Here is a 16,751-nt window from a genome sequence, read left to right on the forward strand (position 1 = left end):
AACCTGAATGTGTCAAGAATGGAATAAGCAAATGAAGGTGGTGCTCAAGGCATCTAGACGGTCTTAATGTATGTGGTGGAAGAAATCGTAAAATTACATTTAAAGTCACACTTAAGTAAAGGTAAAAATGCAATCATTAAATGCACTTAAAGTATCTTAGAAGTTCTTGTGCTGCGGGGAAACCATCATGGTCATTAAATCTTTCTGCGTGTCTTTGGTAAAACACAGGAAGGTAGCCTCATAAAGTCTGTAACTGCTCTGAATGTACTGCCATAAAAATGATCTAATGTGGGTGATAAGACCAATAAAGTTTTATGAGCAAAATCTAAAATATATAGCCTACAAATACAGATAAAATATTTTATATTGGGCAATTATTATAGAATCGTAAGCAGTTGTAATTTAAAAATGTAAGGTTGAATCAAAAGCTGTTCATTTATCAACACGGATTCATCCTCTGGTCATACAGCGTAAAGCAAAGCAGAGACAATGCAGGCTGACATAAGGTGGAATACAAAGCAAGTGAAACTACCTTATCATGGACTTTACAGTAGTACAATAGATCTAATTGCAGAATGGAGTTTATAGGAGCTTCAGAGTCTGATTATGTTTATGCTGCAGCACCACTCGTAGTGTCGGGGAGTTCGGATGACATGAAGGTGACAGCCGCACTGAGGTGTCAGAATGGTGCTATTTTCCACTCCTGGCATGTTCAATACAGGAGCGGTCAGCACCCTAACATCATCTGACCAGAGAACCTGCTGTCACTGGAAACGGATTTTATGACACAGTTGGGGAAAAATCTACTTTCTCTGTGGTAAAGTACGCATCTTATACATCTAGTACACAATTTATATCCTTATTTCCTGCAGGATATTACCTGTTATCACTGGATTATGGTGATGTGGACTTGTTGACCAGATTAACTCAAAGATAATGTGACTGCTGAATGGGTGATAGGGGCTAAAAGTATCCTGGTGATGGATGGATAAAAATCCATAAAAAAAAAAAAAAAAAAGCAAAAAATCTTGAAATGAGCTCTTTTCGGTAATCATTGCTGTTTTTACATTTTTAAGCCATTTATTTGTATTATTAATTGTATTGCTAATCTAAATTAAATCTGTTGCTTTGTTATTTGCTATGATGTCAAACATAATTCTTAATTTTTTTTGTTTTTTTAATCATGAAAAAAAAAAAGGAAATAATTTCAAGAACTCAGGTTACATGGGTTCTTGAGTGCAACATCAATCGTGCACTCAGCAACAACCTGCTGGCTTTGCTTCTGGACAGTCAGTGACTGATTAACTAGAGCAGTTTAGTATGAGAGGAGAGAGAAAAGATTGATGCTGAAGGACCATGTGAACAAAAACAACTGAGGTGGTAAATGATTAATGCATGAGTAAATAAGTGTATATATTTGGCCGACTTTGACAAATGGACATTTCTTCATGTGCTGAAGGCGTTGTGTTTCAGTTATTAAGGTGTGATCACGCAGAGGTTGCAGGTAGGAGCTATAAATGAAGCTTAAAAATTTACTTGTATGTGGTGAAAATAAATGTCTAAAGTTTAGAGATACATTTTTAAGACCATGTTATCTAGTGTCATGTATGTTATGTTACATAGTCCGTTAAATACATTTTCTATTACATTAGCATGCACCAGATGACACTTCATAAGGCTTAAGATTAAGTGTAGGAACAGGAACAGAACAGTTCCCATTCATATAAAAATCATTGGCAGAAGTGAAAGTGAAGGAAAATACATTGGCATTAATGGTTACATGTCACATTCCACAACACAAAAACGGAAGAAACACATCTCTGGTCATAGGTCAAGGGATTTCAATAAATCTCAATAAAGACTTTTATTTTTTTTGTACCAAAATAGGCAGTTAGAGCAGGGATAAATATTATAATATGTTAGATATAGATCCATTTCTGTAATAGATTCTTTGCATCGGTGCTTTTACTCTAACAGACAGTGGCATGGTCCCCTGGCTAAAACACACAGCCAGAGTCATACAGAGGTGTCGTGTTCTGTCTACTGGCAAACACCACTGATCTACTTGATTCATACAGAGGGTTATAGCTGGACAGAAATTTAGCTGAGCTGAACATTCTGTGAGGAGATATTAAAGCTTTCAAAACACGTGTCAAAACTATTGGTTATTCGGATCTAAAAGCTAGCCTTTTGACAGAACTGCCTCTCGGTATGTCTCTGGTCTCCAGTCAGCTTGGAGGAATCGCCTCGGGGTTGAGGGTGGACATGGGAAGTGGTTGGCTGACAAGGTCCATACAGGGGCTGTGTCACCAAAAGCATCTTGGTAACTTGAATGTTGCACTCAACGACAGAGATAACTCATTTCTATCACTGTAACCTCAGTTGTAATTTCACTCTTTTTTGGTCTTCATCAACTCCTGAGGGAAATAAATGGGCCTTGAGGTACTGTACTAAATGTTATGTTCACCGTCTAGTCTCTAGTGTCTGCTGAGTGTCTGTGTAGTGTAATTTTAGAGCCTTTTTTCAGCTAAAAGCAGCTCATGACAGCTGTGAACCAAAAGTAAAAGTTGTTAAATATGAAGTCAGTTAAAATTCACTGGAAAGCTCCAAAGAGGTGACTGCAGCTGCAGATTCGTTTGAGAACGCACTTAGGCTCATCACAATGAGCAGCTGTCACATCATTTTCACATCACTGCTCATTTCATATATTCATATATTTAGAAAAATATTCATTATAGCAGCTGTAAGGGAAAAGCCGTATTGTTGTTTTTAACCCATTACCAAGCAGAGGGTTGCATCTTGTGTGTACTTCCTGGATCGCAAGTTAAAATGTTTGCCTAATTTCCACAAATTGTGACACCCCACTTTTCTTCCTCGCTCTAATGTAAGATGTCACATGGCGTTTTATTTTACACAAATTTACATTACCTTCTACTGATCCTGCCACCGGCTAGCAATCAGAAATATACAGTGAAGCAGTGAGATCATTTAGCACATCATGCACATCAGCCTGATAAAAAGTACGGGACAATAAAACAGCTGCAGGGCTGAAAATACTAAAGGAAAAAAAAGTAGTTTTCCACTCAGGCCAAGACTTACTGTGTTAAAAAAAAAAAAATGTTTTTTTTTTTTTTATTTAAATTTTCGTGTTTGGTGCAAATAAATGTTGATATATGATATGAATTAGCTAAAGGATGTGTAAAAGTGGCAGTCATGTATCTGAAAAATCGTAGCACCCATAAAGTGGGAAGCTGCCAAAAAATAAACACTAACTGCATTTTAAAGTATGTTATTAAAATCTGTACAGGGGACCTCTAAGTCCACACCAACAACTAGTGCAATCTATAGAAACTGCGGCAATAAATTGTGGTTTAGCAAACATTTTTTGTGGGATGGACCTTAGACACCGGTGCGATCATGAAAGTACCACTGAAGATATGTCCCACTGCTGGAAATGGAATTTAACTACTGGACACTAGCATGGCATACGGAAAAAGATAATTGCCAAAATCCTTTTACCAAAAATTTTCTCTGACCTCTACAGCACATCCAAATCATCATAATAAATCAGTGAATCAGCTGAAAAAGTGACTGGATCACATATCTACCACTATCAGAAACACTGAGGTGGTATCAGCTCCGTCACTAAGATGCTTTTAAGAAACCAGCCCTCATTAGTGCAACTACGATAAAAAGGTAAGCTATAACCATGATGCTGATGATTATGATTGTGATGATAGTTTTTATGAAGAAGATGATACACAGTCGCCCAACTAATGTCACACTGGGAGTGTAAAAGGGACCGGAGAGAAATGAAGGCATGAGAGCAGGGAAGAGGAGGAGGGGGTGGATGTGAACGCAAAGGAACTGTTGTGGGATGAAGAATTCTGTGATTTTCTTAACTGAACAGCTGGACCTGCATTTATCAGCTGAAAGTAAAATGTTGGTAAAACACCAAAACAAACAAACAAACAAACAAAAAAAAAACTAAACTTAAAAAATTGCTAAACACGTTAGCCTGAGCAATGTTTAATTCAGAGCAAGGTATTTTTTGGCCTGTTCATGTGCATTTGCTTTAAATATTCAGTTGGATTTAACGCCATTGTATTTTTCCACTTTTAAAGCAGCACAACAAGAATGAAACTGATCAATTTCCACTTGTCAGCGTGTCTGTTATCGCTTTGATTTTAAAGAAACTTTGCTTTTCCTTCACTCTGGATCATCTACTAGCTGCAGTCTTTTCCATCACAGCCAATTTTCCCTTTATTGTATTTATGTATATAATATCTATATATTATAAACATAATGGGCTGTATGACAATTGGAAGAATAAAATGTTATATTTTTAATGAGGTTGAACAATATTACAAATATAGTTTAAATTCTTATCTCTTACTGCCTCTTCTCTTCTGATCACTTGTTTCACAACAATCTTACCACTACCAAGTACAAAGTCATTTTTCATTTCACAAATATAGTCAGTGCTGAGTGCGCGGCAGCTTGAAAAAGTGGCCAGGGAACCCCCCTAAAAAACCCAAAGAATACTCAGTTTTATTACTATTTTTATATATTATAATTTAATTTTCTGTTAAGTTTTTGATGGATTATTATTTTTTGCTTATTTTACTGCTATTGACAAATAATTCAATTGAAATTGTAAATTACATCTGATATATTTTCTTGCTACATCACTTAACCGAAATTATACTATACTTTTATTTTGACCCCTTGACTCAAAAAGTTGGGGTACATTAAAACCTCATACCTCATGCCTAAAGTCTACAGTCTGCAGTTTGGGGTCACATCTATAATGGATAGATAGAAAAATACATGAGAGAGAGAAACAGGAGTGATGCCGTGAGGAACGACAGACAGGGAGGGGAGGGAGGTCAAGATTTTGTCCCAAAAACATGCTCTTAAAGCTACAGCGTGCAAAAGTCTGCCTCTTGGTGACAATATTATCATTACAAACCCATACATGAATGCATTACCCTTCATTAATATGAAAACAACAACGACAACAACAATAAGAACAACAATAATGAAATCAAATCAGATAATGGTGCATGTTGCCTTGATTTGAACCAACTCCTTAAACATTAAGGAACTGAGCTGTAGGAAGATCCACCAATAGGCTGCTGGACAGACATGAGCTCCTTCCACTTCAGGAAGCAGCGGTCCCAGATAGTCCCAGCCTCGACTGGTTTTGTGTGCTTGTGTACGTGTGTGTGTTTGTGGTGATGTGTGTATGAGAGAGAGAGAGAGAGAGAGAGAGAGAGAGAAGAGGAAGCAGGCTGATAATAAAAATCTGAGAAGCAGGAAGTATTGAAAGAGTGATGTGTGTGTGTGTGTGTTTATTCAGAGTCGCTCCATGGTTGGTACCCAGATGTAAGGACCAGACTGCTCCTCGATGATCTGCTTCACCTGCGAGTACACTTCTTCTAGAGTTGAGCCCTGGACTACAGCTGCAGAGAGAGCGAGAAATGATTGTTACCATCATCCACTGAAAAATGTACTATCATCAATATGAAAAGTAACTTTTAAAGTTCATCATGAATATGGCAGAGTATGAGAGCATTCAGTGAGCAGACGTTCCCGTGTGACCTTCAGCATGTTGCCTGGGGGGGCACCAGATGATTTAAAGCGGCTAAAAGCCATCAGCTTGTGCTGAGTTCTGTGCGTGTGTTCGCTTGCAGGTGACTAACCAGTGAAATACTCTGTGAACTCATGCTCCAGTTTGATCGCTCTATCGTAGCTCTTCCTCGCCTGCTCCTCAGAGAAACGCTTGTTCATTTCTCTGGAAAGATGAATGAGAGTCACAAATAAGAACTGAGATTCACTATAAAGGCACAGATGATGAAGAGCTCTCAAAAAGCCCAGTGACTTCAAAGGGACATTCAGCAGGACAAAGATTATCTAAACAGCTGCTGGCCCACCGTATCTAAGTAAGCTGTGGAACAAACCTAAACTAAAAATGTTTTATGAGTGAAACAGCAAACAGTACGGCTGCAAGATTTCTGGTGTTTTTGGGTGGCTTTGGAGTGCAATGTTAAATTGATATTTCTTTATATTCGCTGTGTTACATTGAAGACTTAAACAAGAATGTCTGTGACTGAAGTATTACAACAGACCTGTGATTGCATTTTGCTAGGACGTAATAGTAGGGCTGTAAGCGATGATGTTTGTCAGTTAAAACTAATTAAACTTTTAATAAAAAAACTACAACAATGCTATAAACTAAGGACTATTTTCCAAATGGCACTCTTATGTGTCGTTACAGCTAACCCTAACCCAGCATGTACACATATTTACAGTATGAACTTAGTATTTTCTTAAAAGTTGGACCTCCTCATACGCACATTAATTGAACTTGAATGTTAATTCTTGACCTTGAAAACAGCAGCTCACAAAACAATCTCATCATGAGGCCCAATTAGTGGTTTGTTCTGGAGCTTTTGACCATATGGTCCAAAATTATTATTGTGCCCCTCTGCAGATAGGATTTCTATATTTCTCACTGCACATGCACTCGTACTGTCTCGCAACTATGCTGGCTTTAAGATGGAGCTTGACTCCACCTGTCCTGGCTCAGCTGCTGATAATGACCATGTGACATGGACAAAGGCTCCAGAGGAAGCGGCTACTAAATGATCCTTATGGTTAGATTTTTGTTTTGAATGTCACTTACAGGATGTTGTTGACATTACGTGGGCTAATGAAGATAGCGATGGGATGGAGGCCTGCCATCTGGAGACGTTTTATCGCATTCCCTGACACATCCAGTATACAGTGTTTGCCCTGGGGGAGACAAGGAGGGGTTTAGACGTCTCTGTCAATTTATCCTCTATTTAAAGTCTCTCTTCCACGTGCAGTGTCTCGTAACGTCTCACCTTGTCAGCGACTTCTCTGACAGACTGTATGCTGGTTCCATAAAGGTGGTTGTTATACTGTCCAGCCTCAATGAATTTATGCTCCTGGATGTCTCGCTCCATGATCTCTCTAGAGGACATGAAGTGGTAATCTCTGCCATCCACTTCATAGTCTCGTCGAGGCCGGGTTGTATCTGAGGATTGGAGGTTTTACGCAGAAATTTGGTATGTGAAAATAAATCTGAGTATATCACTTCCCTTCTCCATAAAGATGCTTTGATGCAACTTGATGCTGAAAACTAACTTCTGTGTTGGCGGTGTCAAAAACTAACTTTAATGTTGTTCTATTTGGTCAAAATGAAATAACAAAAGGTAAAATATATTACTTATAATAATATACTTGTTTAGGTTTTAACCTTTAGAGATCATCAAATATATTCCCTGGACTTGTCCATTTTAATATTTGACTTGGCTTTTAACTTTCAATGCACAGCTCTTCTTTACCCCCATTTTAAAGTTTTCACTTTCAAGCTGCTCGTTGAACAAGTCACCTCTTCAAAGTGTGGGGGACAGTTCATAAAAGTGCAGTATAAAGGCCATAAGTCTCTGTCAATCACATGCTCTTTACAGTTCTGCTTCAAAGCGGAACTGAACGAAACTAAGTGAGGTCATAAAGTTTTCTGCATCATCAAAAACCTGACATCCCAAGCTAAAGAGTGAGTGTGCATGCTGGCATCATAAAAGTGATTTTATAGTTTTCATGTACATTACATAGCAAGTTTCTGTGTGTTCCAGAGTTCACTACTGAGAGGGTGGTGAAATTCAGGAGAAAGTCGCGGAATTCAGAGACTCACGTGGGACGCAAGAGCCAAACTTATCAGGGAACTCGGAGATCAGATCATCGTTGACCCGGTCTTTCATTGGTCCAAGCACGATTACTGGGCGCGTGTAATTGACTGCATAATGACAAAGAGCACAGAAATATACACGCTGAATGTAGTCAAACAATTCAAATGTTGCACTCTTTTCCTTTTTCAAACCATATATTCATAATGGGACAAATTACTGGGCAACGTGATGAACATGACTAAATTAATGCCAATGTGATGTTGATATGTGCGTTGCTTAGATAAAAACAAAATAATTTGGAAGCTGATGTCAATGCTGTGTGACAGTTTGTTTCTGTAGCATGCAACAAGCCAGACAAACAAACAAACAAACAAACAAAAAAAAAAAAAAAGTAATTTAAAAAAATGACCCTGACCCTGATTAAAAGATAAATATCTTTACAATCAAATTGTTGGTTTGAAATAAGTTTGACTGCTCTTTGTGAGGAAAATATCTATATAGAACCAAAAATTGTTACTCTATGGGGAAAAAAAAGCTTTTATGAAATTCCATATGCAGCAGTGGTCTTCTCTCTATCTGCTCTTTTACACACCGAATCAAATGAATGAAATCCAGTGAAACAGGATATATTTGAGTAAAGCACTGACCTTCTTGCTGCATGACAGGCTGGTAAGTGAGGAAGGTCTCCTCCTGGCCAGCTGATTGGACAAAGAAAAGGGACACATTTAGATGCACATTGGATGAGATTGACGACATCAAAACGCACCCTCACCCTTTTCTATTTTTCACTAAACCCTTTCAACAGCTCTGGAAGGAGAAGCTGAAGAAGCAGACATAGCTAACACACTCATACTCACATGCACATGGAAAAAACAAAAAAACAAAAACAATAATCACACAAATGCACATGTGCATGTAAGCATGATCTCCCACAAGGACACACAGACAAACAACACACACACACACACACACACACACACCCACCCACCCACACACACACACAAAATACATGAAGTAGCTAAGGTTTCAAACCAAAGTTAAAAAGGACTCAGCAAAAGAGGGAAAGAGAGAGAGAAACAAAAGAACAAAAGACAGGAGGGTCTAGACTTACAGGAACTACTCTCACTATCGCTGGTGCCAGAGGTTACCAGCTCTGGAAGGACAAGACAGGGCAGAGTCAGCAACACACACATACAAACAGACAGATACAAACAAACGAACACAAACCATACATTTCCACACATACAGTCAATGACAGACATTAAAACCTAAAACAGCAGAGCGGTATCATTCAGTCCATTTCTATATTCATTCATCCTTTGCAGATTGGAGGAATGATACAATTTCTACAAAAAATTTCTAAAATTTCAAAAATTGGGCTGCATGGCCAAAAGTACGTGGATACACGAGCCCACAACCTCAAACTAAACAATGCAGTTGACTGCATCACATTAGCAGAAGTAGAGGGATCTCCTCTGAACTTTCATTCTTTTCCTAACGTAATAAAGGAGGACTGTTGGCAGACCACTCCATTAGGTTAGGGGACTTGTGAGTGACATAAAAACACATATTGTGACAACCCATAACACAAAAGAAAATTATTTCCTTTCTCCCTTATCTGTTAACCAAACACCTCTAGACTGTAATACAGGAAGAAGTCTGAAGTCCAAACTGAGATAACCAGGAAAACAAAGAAAGTGTGTGTACGTGCTTCCATTTCACTATGTCATATGAAAACCATTTACTATGTCGGTAAATGTTCGGCAGCATGAAAAGAAAAGAAGCCAGAGTCTCACTTTATGTGCAAATAAATCGATGAGTGTCTTGTTGAAAAGAGACCTCCCAGATATTTTACACATTCAAGCACAGTTCTGCTACCTAGAGTTCATTTTTATGCTACTTTAAACTATGCTGCAGAATATATTTTTACAAATGACTTCTAATGAGGGTGTAAAATAGAAGCTGTTGCTAACCTTATTCAACCAGCCGTATATAAAATGAATAATATTAGATCTACAACAGCCTGCCACCATTTAGCATTTTGCTGTATCACCATAACTTGGCTGTATGTGAATTTGTTAAGTACATGTCTCTGATAATACTTATTACTACTACTAATACTACTCCAGAACCTTTACTGTAAACAGTATTTCTTTTAAACTGTGCTATTGCTGCTTTTCATGAACAGGCAGGCTCATCATTTTTCAAGTCTGGCTTAAAGTAACAGTCATGGAGACTTCAATTTGGACTTTTCTCAAAAGGTCCCAATCGTTTTGATGGTTAATAGTTAGTTTAATAGTTTATGATGTCAGATGAGTGAGGTGGGTTATCCTGGATATTGCCCTCAGACATTACAGTGTCTACTTTAATGCATCCCCCCCAGCTGTCCTCCTCGTTCTCCATCCAGAAACAGGATTGCGGAGGAGGAAGCTGCAGAGCTGAGAGAAGAGTAGGGATGTTGCTTTATGAACTGGAGTCACATATGCTGACCAGCAGGTGTCACTGACGGAGAGGAGACCTACCTTTATCATCCTGGTCCTGCAGGGACGGAGAGAGGGAGGGAAAATGAGAAAGAGAGGGAGAGAGAGAAAGGGCATAAATCATCACAACAGTATCTTGACAGAAACCTCTATATTAAAAAAAATAAGAAGAAAAAAACCGCAGACGCGCCGTTAGGTTAATTTTCACAGCGTTGTGCCTAGGGAAACATCATGTGTGAGCGCGGGTGTGCTCATTTTTAATTATCAGCTCTTCACCACGCAGAGTTTCTGATTGCAGAGTTGCTGCTTCAAACAGTGTGAGCAAAAGAGAGTGAGAGAGAGAGGGGGGGGGGAGCTGACAACACAGTGATATCAATAGTTTGTGTTAGACCCGTGTCATCATCACACTGCAGTGTGTGATTAAAGTCACATCGCCTTGCATGTGAACTCAGACTGGAACTTTCTGAAAATGCTAGTGAATGCACTTTTTTAATTAATCTTTAATCAACCCATCCGCTGGTAACAAGTGGCCAGCCATAGCTGATTAAACGTGTCAAGAAATCATCAACTTAGTGATGCACGGACTGAAAAACAAATGCGTCTTGTACATTGTGGACACTGCAGCTCTTTAACAGCATCCAATTATAATTTCAAAAGCTGATGGAGGGTTTTGTAAATTTAAATCCAGCACGTGGTCAGTGCTACACAAACTTCCAGCAGGTAGTTGAGTTTGTGAAGTTTGTGAAGGGCAGTTGTTGCAATAGTGGTTTCTGTGTGATTACCCCTAATGTATCACAGTCTATACGAACGGTTGAATGACAAGTGACTGCTCACCGATCTATCCTGTGACCTTGTCACTCTGACTGTCTTTAACCTCGACCTCTCCTTCTTCTCTGCCCTGTAAGAGAGAAGGACAGGGAAAAGAAAGCATAAATCAACACAAGGAGGGACAGATGCCAGCAGAGTCAGGATTGACAACAGTTGGTAATGGTTGTTACTGATAAGAATGTGCAACAACATTTCCATTTAAATATTTCAGAAACATCACAGGATTGTCCTTCAACATTTAAACATGACTTCATTCCTTCATGGTTTAGTTTCAACAGCTTACCACGCTTTAAAGTCTGTGAAACTCTACACAATAGTACAACAATCATTTGCACTAAATTATAGGTGAGCTTATTATGAGGAGTTTTCCTTCTGATCATCAAAACACAGGATCGTCATGATGCATTTTTAAGTAGTTGGCTCGCTGAAATATTAAACTCAGATTAAATATGTCACATTCTTTCACGTGTCAAAATATGGCAACTATCACTTAGCATTCCTTACATATGAATTTTGTAGCAAGCATTTTTGATTATACAGTGCCTCATCTAAAAGTATCACTATGAGTCGTCAAATTTAATATTGAGATTGCGTGTTCATGTCCACTACTCTGAATGGGTTAGTAGTTATTAGCTTACCACACGTACCTGAAAGGCACAGGGACAGTAACAAAAGCAGATTGATACATTTTCTTCAGACAGTTCTGCTCTTTCTATGTGGACATTTTTGTCCCCTAGGTTTAAAATTAGATTTATCACTTCCTGTGCAGGACCATTTCCTGCTGCTGATCACTGCTTGAATTTCAAATAAGATGAATCTTCAGAGGAAGTTTTTTTCGTTAGCCTCGTTTTATCATTTAGACTGAAAGGTCAGAGGTGTCTTTGTACAAAAGGCTTAATTAATGCTGCTTTTAGTATCCTGAAGTGTGTAACTGGCCAAACAACTGTCACTAAAACGAACCAAGACACGTTGTGCAGACATTACTATAATAACTGAAGGAAAAACGCCACGCTTCAATTTTAATCCCCGATGACAGTTCAGCTCTGGGAAGCTTTTTGACGACACAACAGCATCACCAGAACATGTTTACATTGCATCAGCAAATAAGTTGCCCTTATTATCCACTTGTATAAGTCCTGTCCTTGTTTTTCCTTTACAAACAACATGATTAAAATGTAATTTACAAGTTACAGGGGCCAATAAGGAGCAGAAGGAAAAAAGAACAAGGACGGGTGTAGAGGAGGTATGAACGAAGGGCAGAGAGGATGGTGGGGAGGGGAGGGGAAAAAAAAAAAAACGGGACAGGAGGAGGAGGGGAGGAGAAGAATAGGAGAGACGGACAGTTCAAAACATCTGATATCAAAAGTGACTGCTAATTCCACCAACTACCTTAAATGGAATGACTCACTTCACATTTACACACATCACATTTTGAATGAAATATTCCAACAATTCAATATACTGTATCCTACGATGCCTAAAACTCTGGTGGGTACATAGATCTCCTTAATTTCCTATTTCGCAACCGCAGCATACACTAAGTAAAGATTTTAGATATCATTTCTTCCATTATCCCGAATCTGCCAACTTTTAACACCCCAGATTGTCAGTCAGCCTTTCGTCTAGCACCTCAGTCTATTAATACCCCACTGTCTACACCCCGTGTGACAGCTTCAATATCAATCTCACCCATCTTCCATTCCTTCACTCTTTCACGTACTCCCACTCATCCTTGCTGCCTCTAATCCTCACTTCCCTTTTTCGCTTATCCTCGGCTGTTTCAGAACGCCCTCACATTTCTCCCTCTCCTCCATTAACATCTGTCTGTCACCTCTTTCACAGAGAGGGAGACAGTGTGCTTAAGGAGCGTATCTCTTTGTCCACCACGGGCTTACATTCAGCTGGTTCTTCGTGATGATGATGGTGATAATGCTTGCAGAGTTGTGACTCAACAGCAAATGAGCACACCAACATGAAATGAAATTGATTTGAAACTGTGAAGCTGATGAGCTGAATGTATGCGCCAACGTCAAATGATTAGTACAATTGGTAGGCGACATGAAAAACCTTTGTTAGTGTGCTTTTCAATCAGCAACAACATCCACTGTCCTTCAGTCTGTGTCAGAATATATTCTAACGTTTATCTTAAGTTTTTTTGAGACCAGTTATGGAGAAAACCCATGTTTGTGTCACTATGCTTTTAAATTCCACTAACATAACAATAACAACAATAACATTCATTTAAAGGCATTTCCATAAGAGGGGTGAACGAATGAAACAAACCATTTTATCAGCACACTAGGAGTATTTGCTGTGTGTGTTCTGGATATCATGTGTCCACTCTAACTATTTTTCCTCATCTCATGGTCAGCGTGCAGCGGAGGATTTTAATAAGATCAGTCACAGAGAAAAGAAACATATGTTGCTAGTCACGGAGTATTCCATGTGTGAGTGTTTCGATAGACTTCGATAGACATAGGTTTCATTTCATTTAATGAAAAGAGGATCGATAAAATCATCTTTCCTCTTCTCTGCCAAACAACTTGAATTCTGACCTCCTGCGGCTGGGGATGACCCCGACCTCGGGGCAGTTAGGGGGTGGGGGGCTGAGGTGACGGGCAGGCCACCACTCCTCTTCCCCGGCGCTGCTCACATGAAGGATATCCCCGAAATGAAATGGCAACGCCTGATTGGGCGCACTCAGATCTGATGCACTTCCATCATAGTCGAACAATGCCCTGTAGACAGAAGCAAAGCACTTTCATATTACACACATGCATTCACAGTGGCAACAAATGTTTTAGAGAACTTCATAAATGAAGGCCCTTTATTTAGCATTCCGCTAAATATGTTACCATAGTTTATAGTCTTTTTCAGAATATTTTATAAATGTCAAACACAAATTCCACCTTGAATGACCCCCCCCCCCGAGAAAAAAATAAACATTTGTAGAGGACATCCTACAGATTCATCATAACTCTGATAACAATAAATACTAATACAAATTGATAGAACAAGACAAACACCAGAGTCTGTTGTAACAAATTGCTACTACTACTCATTTACGACCTTGTCTCTGTGTACATGTCTCTCTTTGTGTGTATGTAATTGCATCTGTTTGTGTGTCACTGCTGTGTGCCTATGTTAGTCTATGTTTATGTTCATGTGTGTCTGAATGGTGATCTGTCTGTGACCACAGAGCTCGAAACCCATCCAGAGGGAAAAGACCTGGGAAAGTAGGTCAGCAGTGTGTGTGTGTGTGTGTGTGTGTGTGTGTGTGCGCGCGCGCGCAAAGTAACTAGAGCTGAAATAACAGGCATCCTCTAAAGTCACAAGTGCCTTCATCAATAAAAGAGAACATAGATAGAGAAGGGAAAAAACAGAGGAGAGGAAATCAGAGAGGTAGACAGTCTCTCTCACACACACACCACACACACACACACACACACACAATACTACAGTTGGGGACCATGGTCATGGTCCCACTTGTTTAACTTGACTAATGAATTACCAGGGAAACAGGAAACATTGTAATGTGTAAGATTTCCAACCTTGCTATATCTTGCTATATTGCTACATCACTATGAGGCTGTGAGATACTTTGAGCTGTATCTGTGCTGTAGTCAAAAATAAAAATGTTCCTGTGGAGTAGAGCAAATACAAAAAATGGCACACAAAAGCTCACGAGATGCACAGTAAACACGAAGGGCAGGGTTGTGTTCACACATGGTAAAGGGGACTTGCCAGGTTTTGCCTTAGTGAGAACTATTTTGCAGCTGTCAGGCTGATCACCTGTTCTTAGTGTCACAATCACTTTAATTTAGTTTGATGTGGGAACCCAAATAGGACTCCGGAGACTGACTTCAATGAAGTTGCTGTACATTTGTGTGCGTTGCAATGTGAAATCTGAAATTCCAACCATTAAACACATGTAGGCGCTAAGTTTATGCATCCAGAAGCCTGCTGCTGAAAATTTGTTGCAGTCTACCTTTGTGTATATACCTTTGAGTATTACCATGCCTTGTGTATTTGAAAACGATGTGATTTGAAATGTTCTACGAGAGTAAGAGGAACAGCATGAGGACACAGATTACTGATTTCATACCATGAACAGAATGTGCAGGGCGGCTTCTTCACTAGTGACTTAAAGGTAAAGGGCAGCTGTCTGTGTTAGTATATTAATTCATAAACTTCTCAAAAGTTTTTAGTTATAGTCCAAATCAAACATAAAATTTATGCACGTAGCTCTGAAATAGTTACCTGCTCACAGTATCACATTCATTTTAATTCCTACGTGGAAATCGCTGAAATTTAATTACTCGAGTCAAGGAACACGTATCACATCAGTGTTTGACATGTCACACATCTTTCAGATCACACAGCGACAGTATAAATAAATAGAAACTGGTATGAGGGCTTATTTCTTTCCAGAAGAGAAAATGCATAAATATGAAGGGACACTTAATAGTTACACAAATAAATATGTGCATTTCAATATAAATGCTAAATGATGTTTTAATAGACTGTGGTTCTAATGGGAATGAGACTGAATCTTGTTACCATCGATTGTGTAGACAGGCCAGCCTTTACAGGTGGATTTAAATAGTGAAATACACAATTACAATGGCAAGCAGCTGGGGTAATATATGTGAAAGGAGCAGAGGAGAGAGAGGGATAACGGAGGGGACGTACACACACTTTTCATAAACAGGACGGTTATAGATTCTCTGTGTCACCTTGTTTCAGTGACATTTCCTCTGCAGAGACGGTAAGTCTGTGTGCTACACATTATACACGACAGGATCGTCACAGACACACACACACGTATAAATAGATATATACTGTATGTACATGCATGAACGCAGAGCAGCCTAGAGCACCAGGCACCAAAACCTGACATGCACCAGCAGCCTCACTGCGTCGCAAGCTGCTTTTTAATGTTAATGCGTGCTGATTGGTCATTTATAGGCAGGACCTGGATACAGGAACTTCTCCTATACAGTCATTTACTATGAGGGTCACTGTATCATTCTATATAACCTTGGAAATGATGTTGGCCTGAATTGAACCTGTCATGGAGACATCTTGTCATTAAGATTCAGATTTGAATTTGATTATGGTAATTCCTTGGCGGATGGAAATTTCCTCATTAAATCTATAATTATACAGTTGTCAGTTGCTTTAAGTTCAATTTGGTTTCGGCCATGCCAGCAGTGGAGCTCTAGGAATGACTACACACACACACTTTGCAAACTGAAATACCTCTGCTCTGAGATCCATTCCCTGAATTATCCAGCCCTGCCCTAAAAGCATGGGAGGTTTTGATTGAAATATTTTGGCAACCTTCGGACAAATTGCCATGAAATTGGGACAAGTACTCATGTGCAACTAAGAGTGAACCATAATAACTTTAGTTACTTTTACTGTTGTGCTACTGTCAGATGAAAATTTCACTCTGTGTAATACTTTATAAGACCTCCTTTAGTAATGGCAGCTTCTAGCAGTGTTTGTGTGTGCTGATAACAAAGCCTTTGTTATCAGTGTGTTTAATGCCTTTCTGTGAAATTCACTGCAAAATCATTTTCAGTCAATGAGAATCGAACAGTTCACACAGGAAACTAAGAAGAACTGACATTTATGTATTTTTGCTTTGTGACAAGTCACAAGGAAAACACATTGCTCTTTTTACTGGCATCGATTGTGTTTTTCGGCAAAATAATTTTCA

At 39.1% G+C, this 16,751-nt stretch overlaps 1 protein-coding gene across 2 annotated transcripts in view; it reads right to left on the bottom strand.

Annotated features, from left to right (window-relative positions):
* Nucleotides 1–4,325: 4,325 nt before the first annotated feature.
* The window catches only part of LOC115041653 (disks large homolog 1-like), an 84,217-nt gene continuing 71,791 nt past the window's right edge, over nt 4,326–16,751 (bottom strand). Inside the window, exons 16-25 of one of the 2 annotated variants that reach the window (XM_029499288.1) lie at nt 13,582–13,764; nt 11,033–11,096; nt 10,241–10,256; nt 8,830–8,871; nt 8,366–8,416; nt 7,724–7,825; nt 6,891–7,063; nt 6,689–6,798; nt 5,706–5,797; nt 5,359–5,465 (exon numbers count right to left, since the gene is read on the bottom strand). In XM_029499288.1, coding sequence (XP_029355148.1) covers nt 5,359–5,465; nt 5,706–5,797; nt 6,689–6,798; nt 6,891–7,063; nt 7,724–7,825; nt 8,366–8,416; nt 8,830–8,871; nt 10,241–10,256; nt 11,033–11,096; nt 13,582–13,764 — 940 coding nt within the window. Of the gene's footprint in view, nt 5,466–5,705; nt 5,798–6,688; nt 6,799–6,890; nt 7,064–7,723; nt 7,826–8,365; nt 8,417–8,829; nt 8,872–10,240; nt 10,257–11,032; nt 11,097–13,581; nt 13,765–16,751 lie in introns of both variants that reach the window. The other variant, XM_029499287.1, reaches the window with a different exon arrangement.

The sequence above is a fragment of the Echeneis naucrates genome, chromosome 4 (assembly GCF_900963305.1).
Source record: "Echeneis naucrates chromosome 4, fEcheNa1.1, whole genome shotgun sequence".
Lineage (NCBI taxonomy): Eukaryota > Metazoa > Chordata > Actinopteri > Carangiformes > Echeneidae > Echeneis > Echeneis naucrates.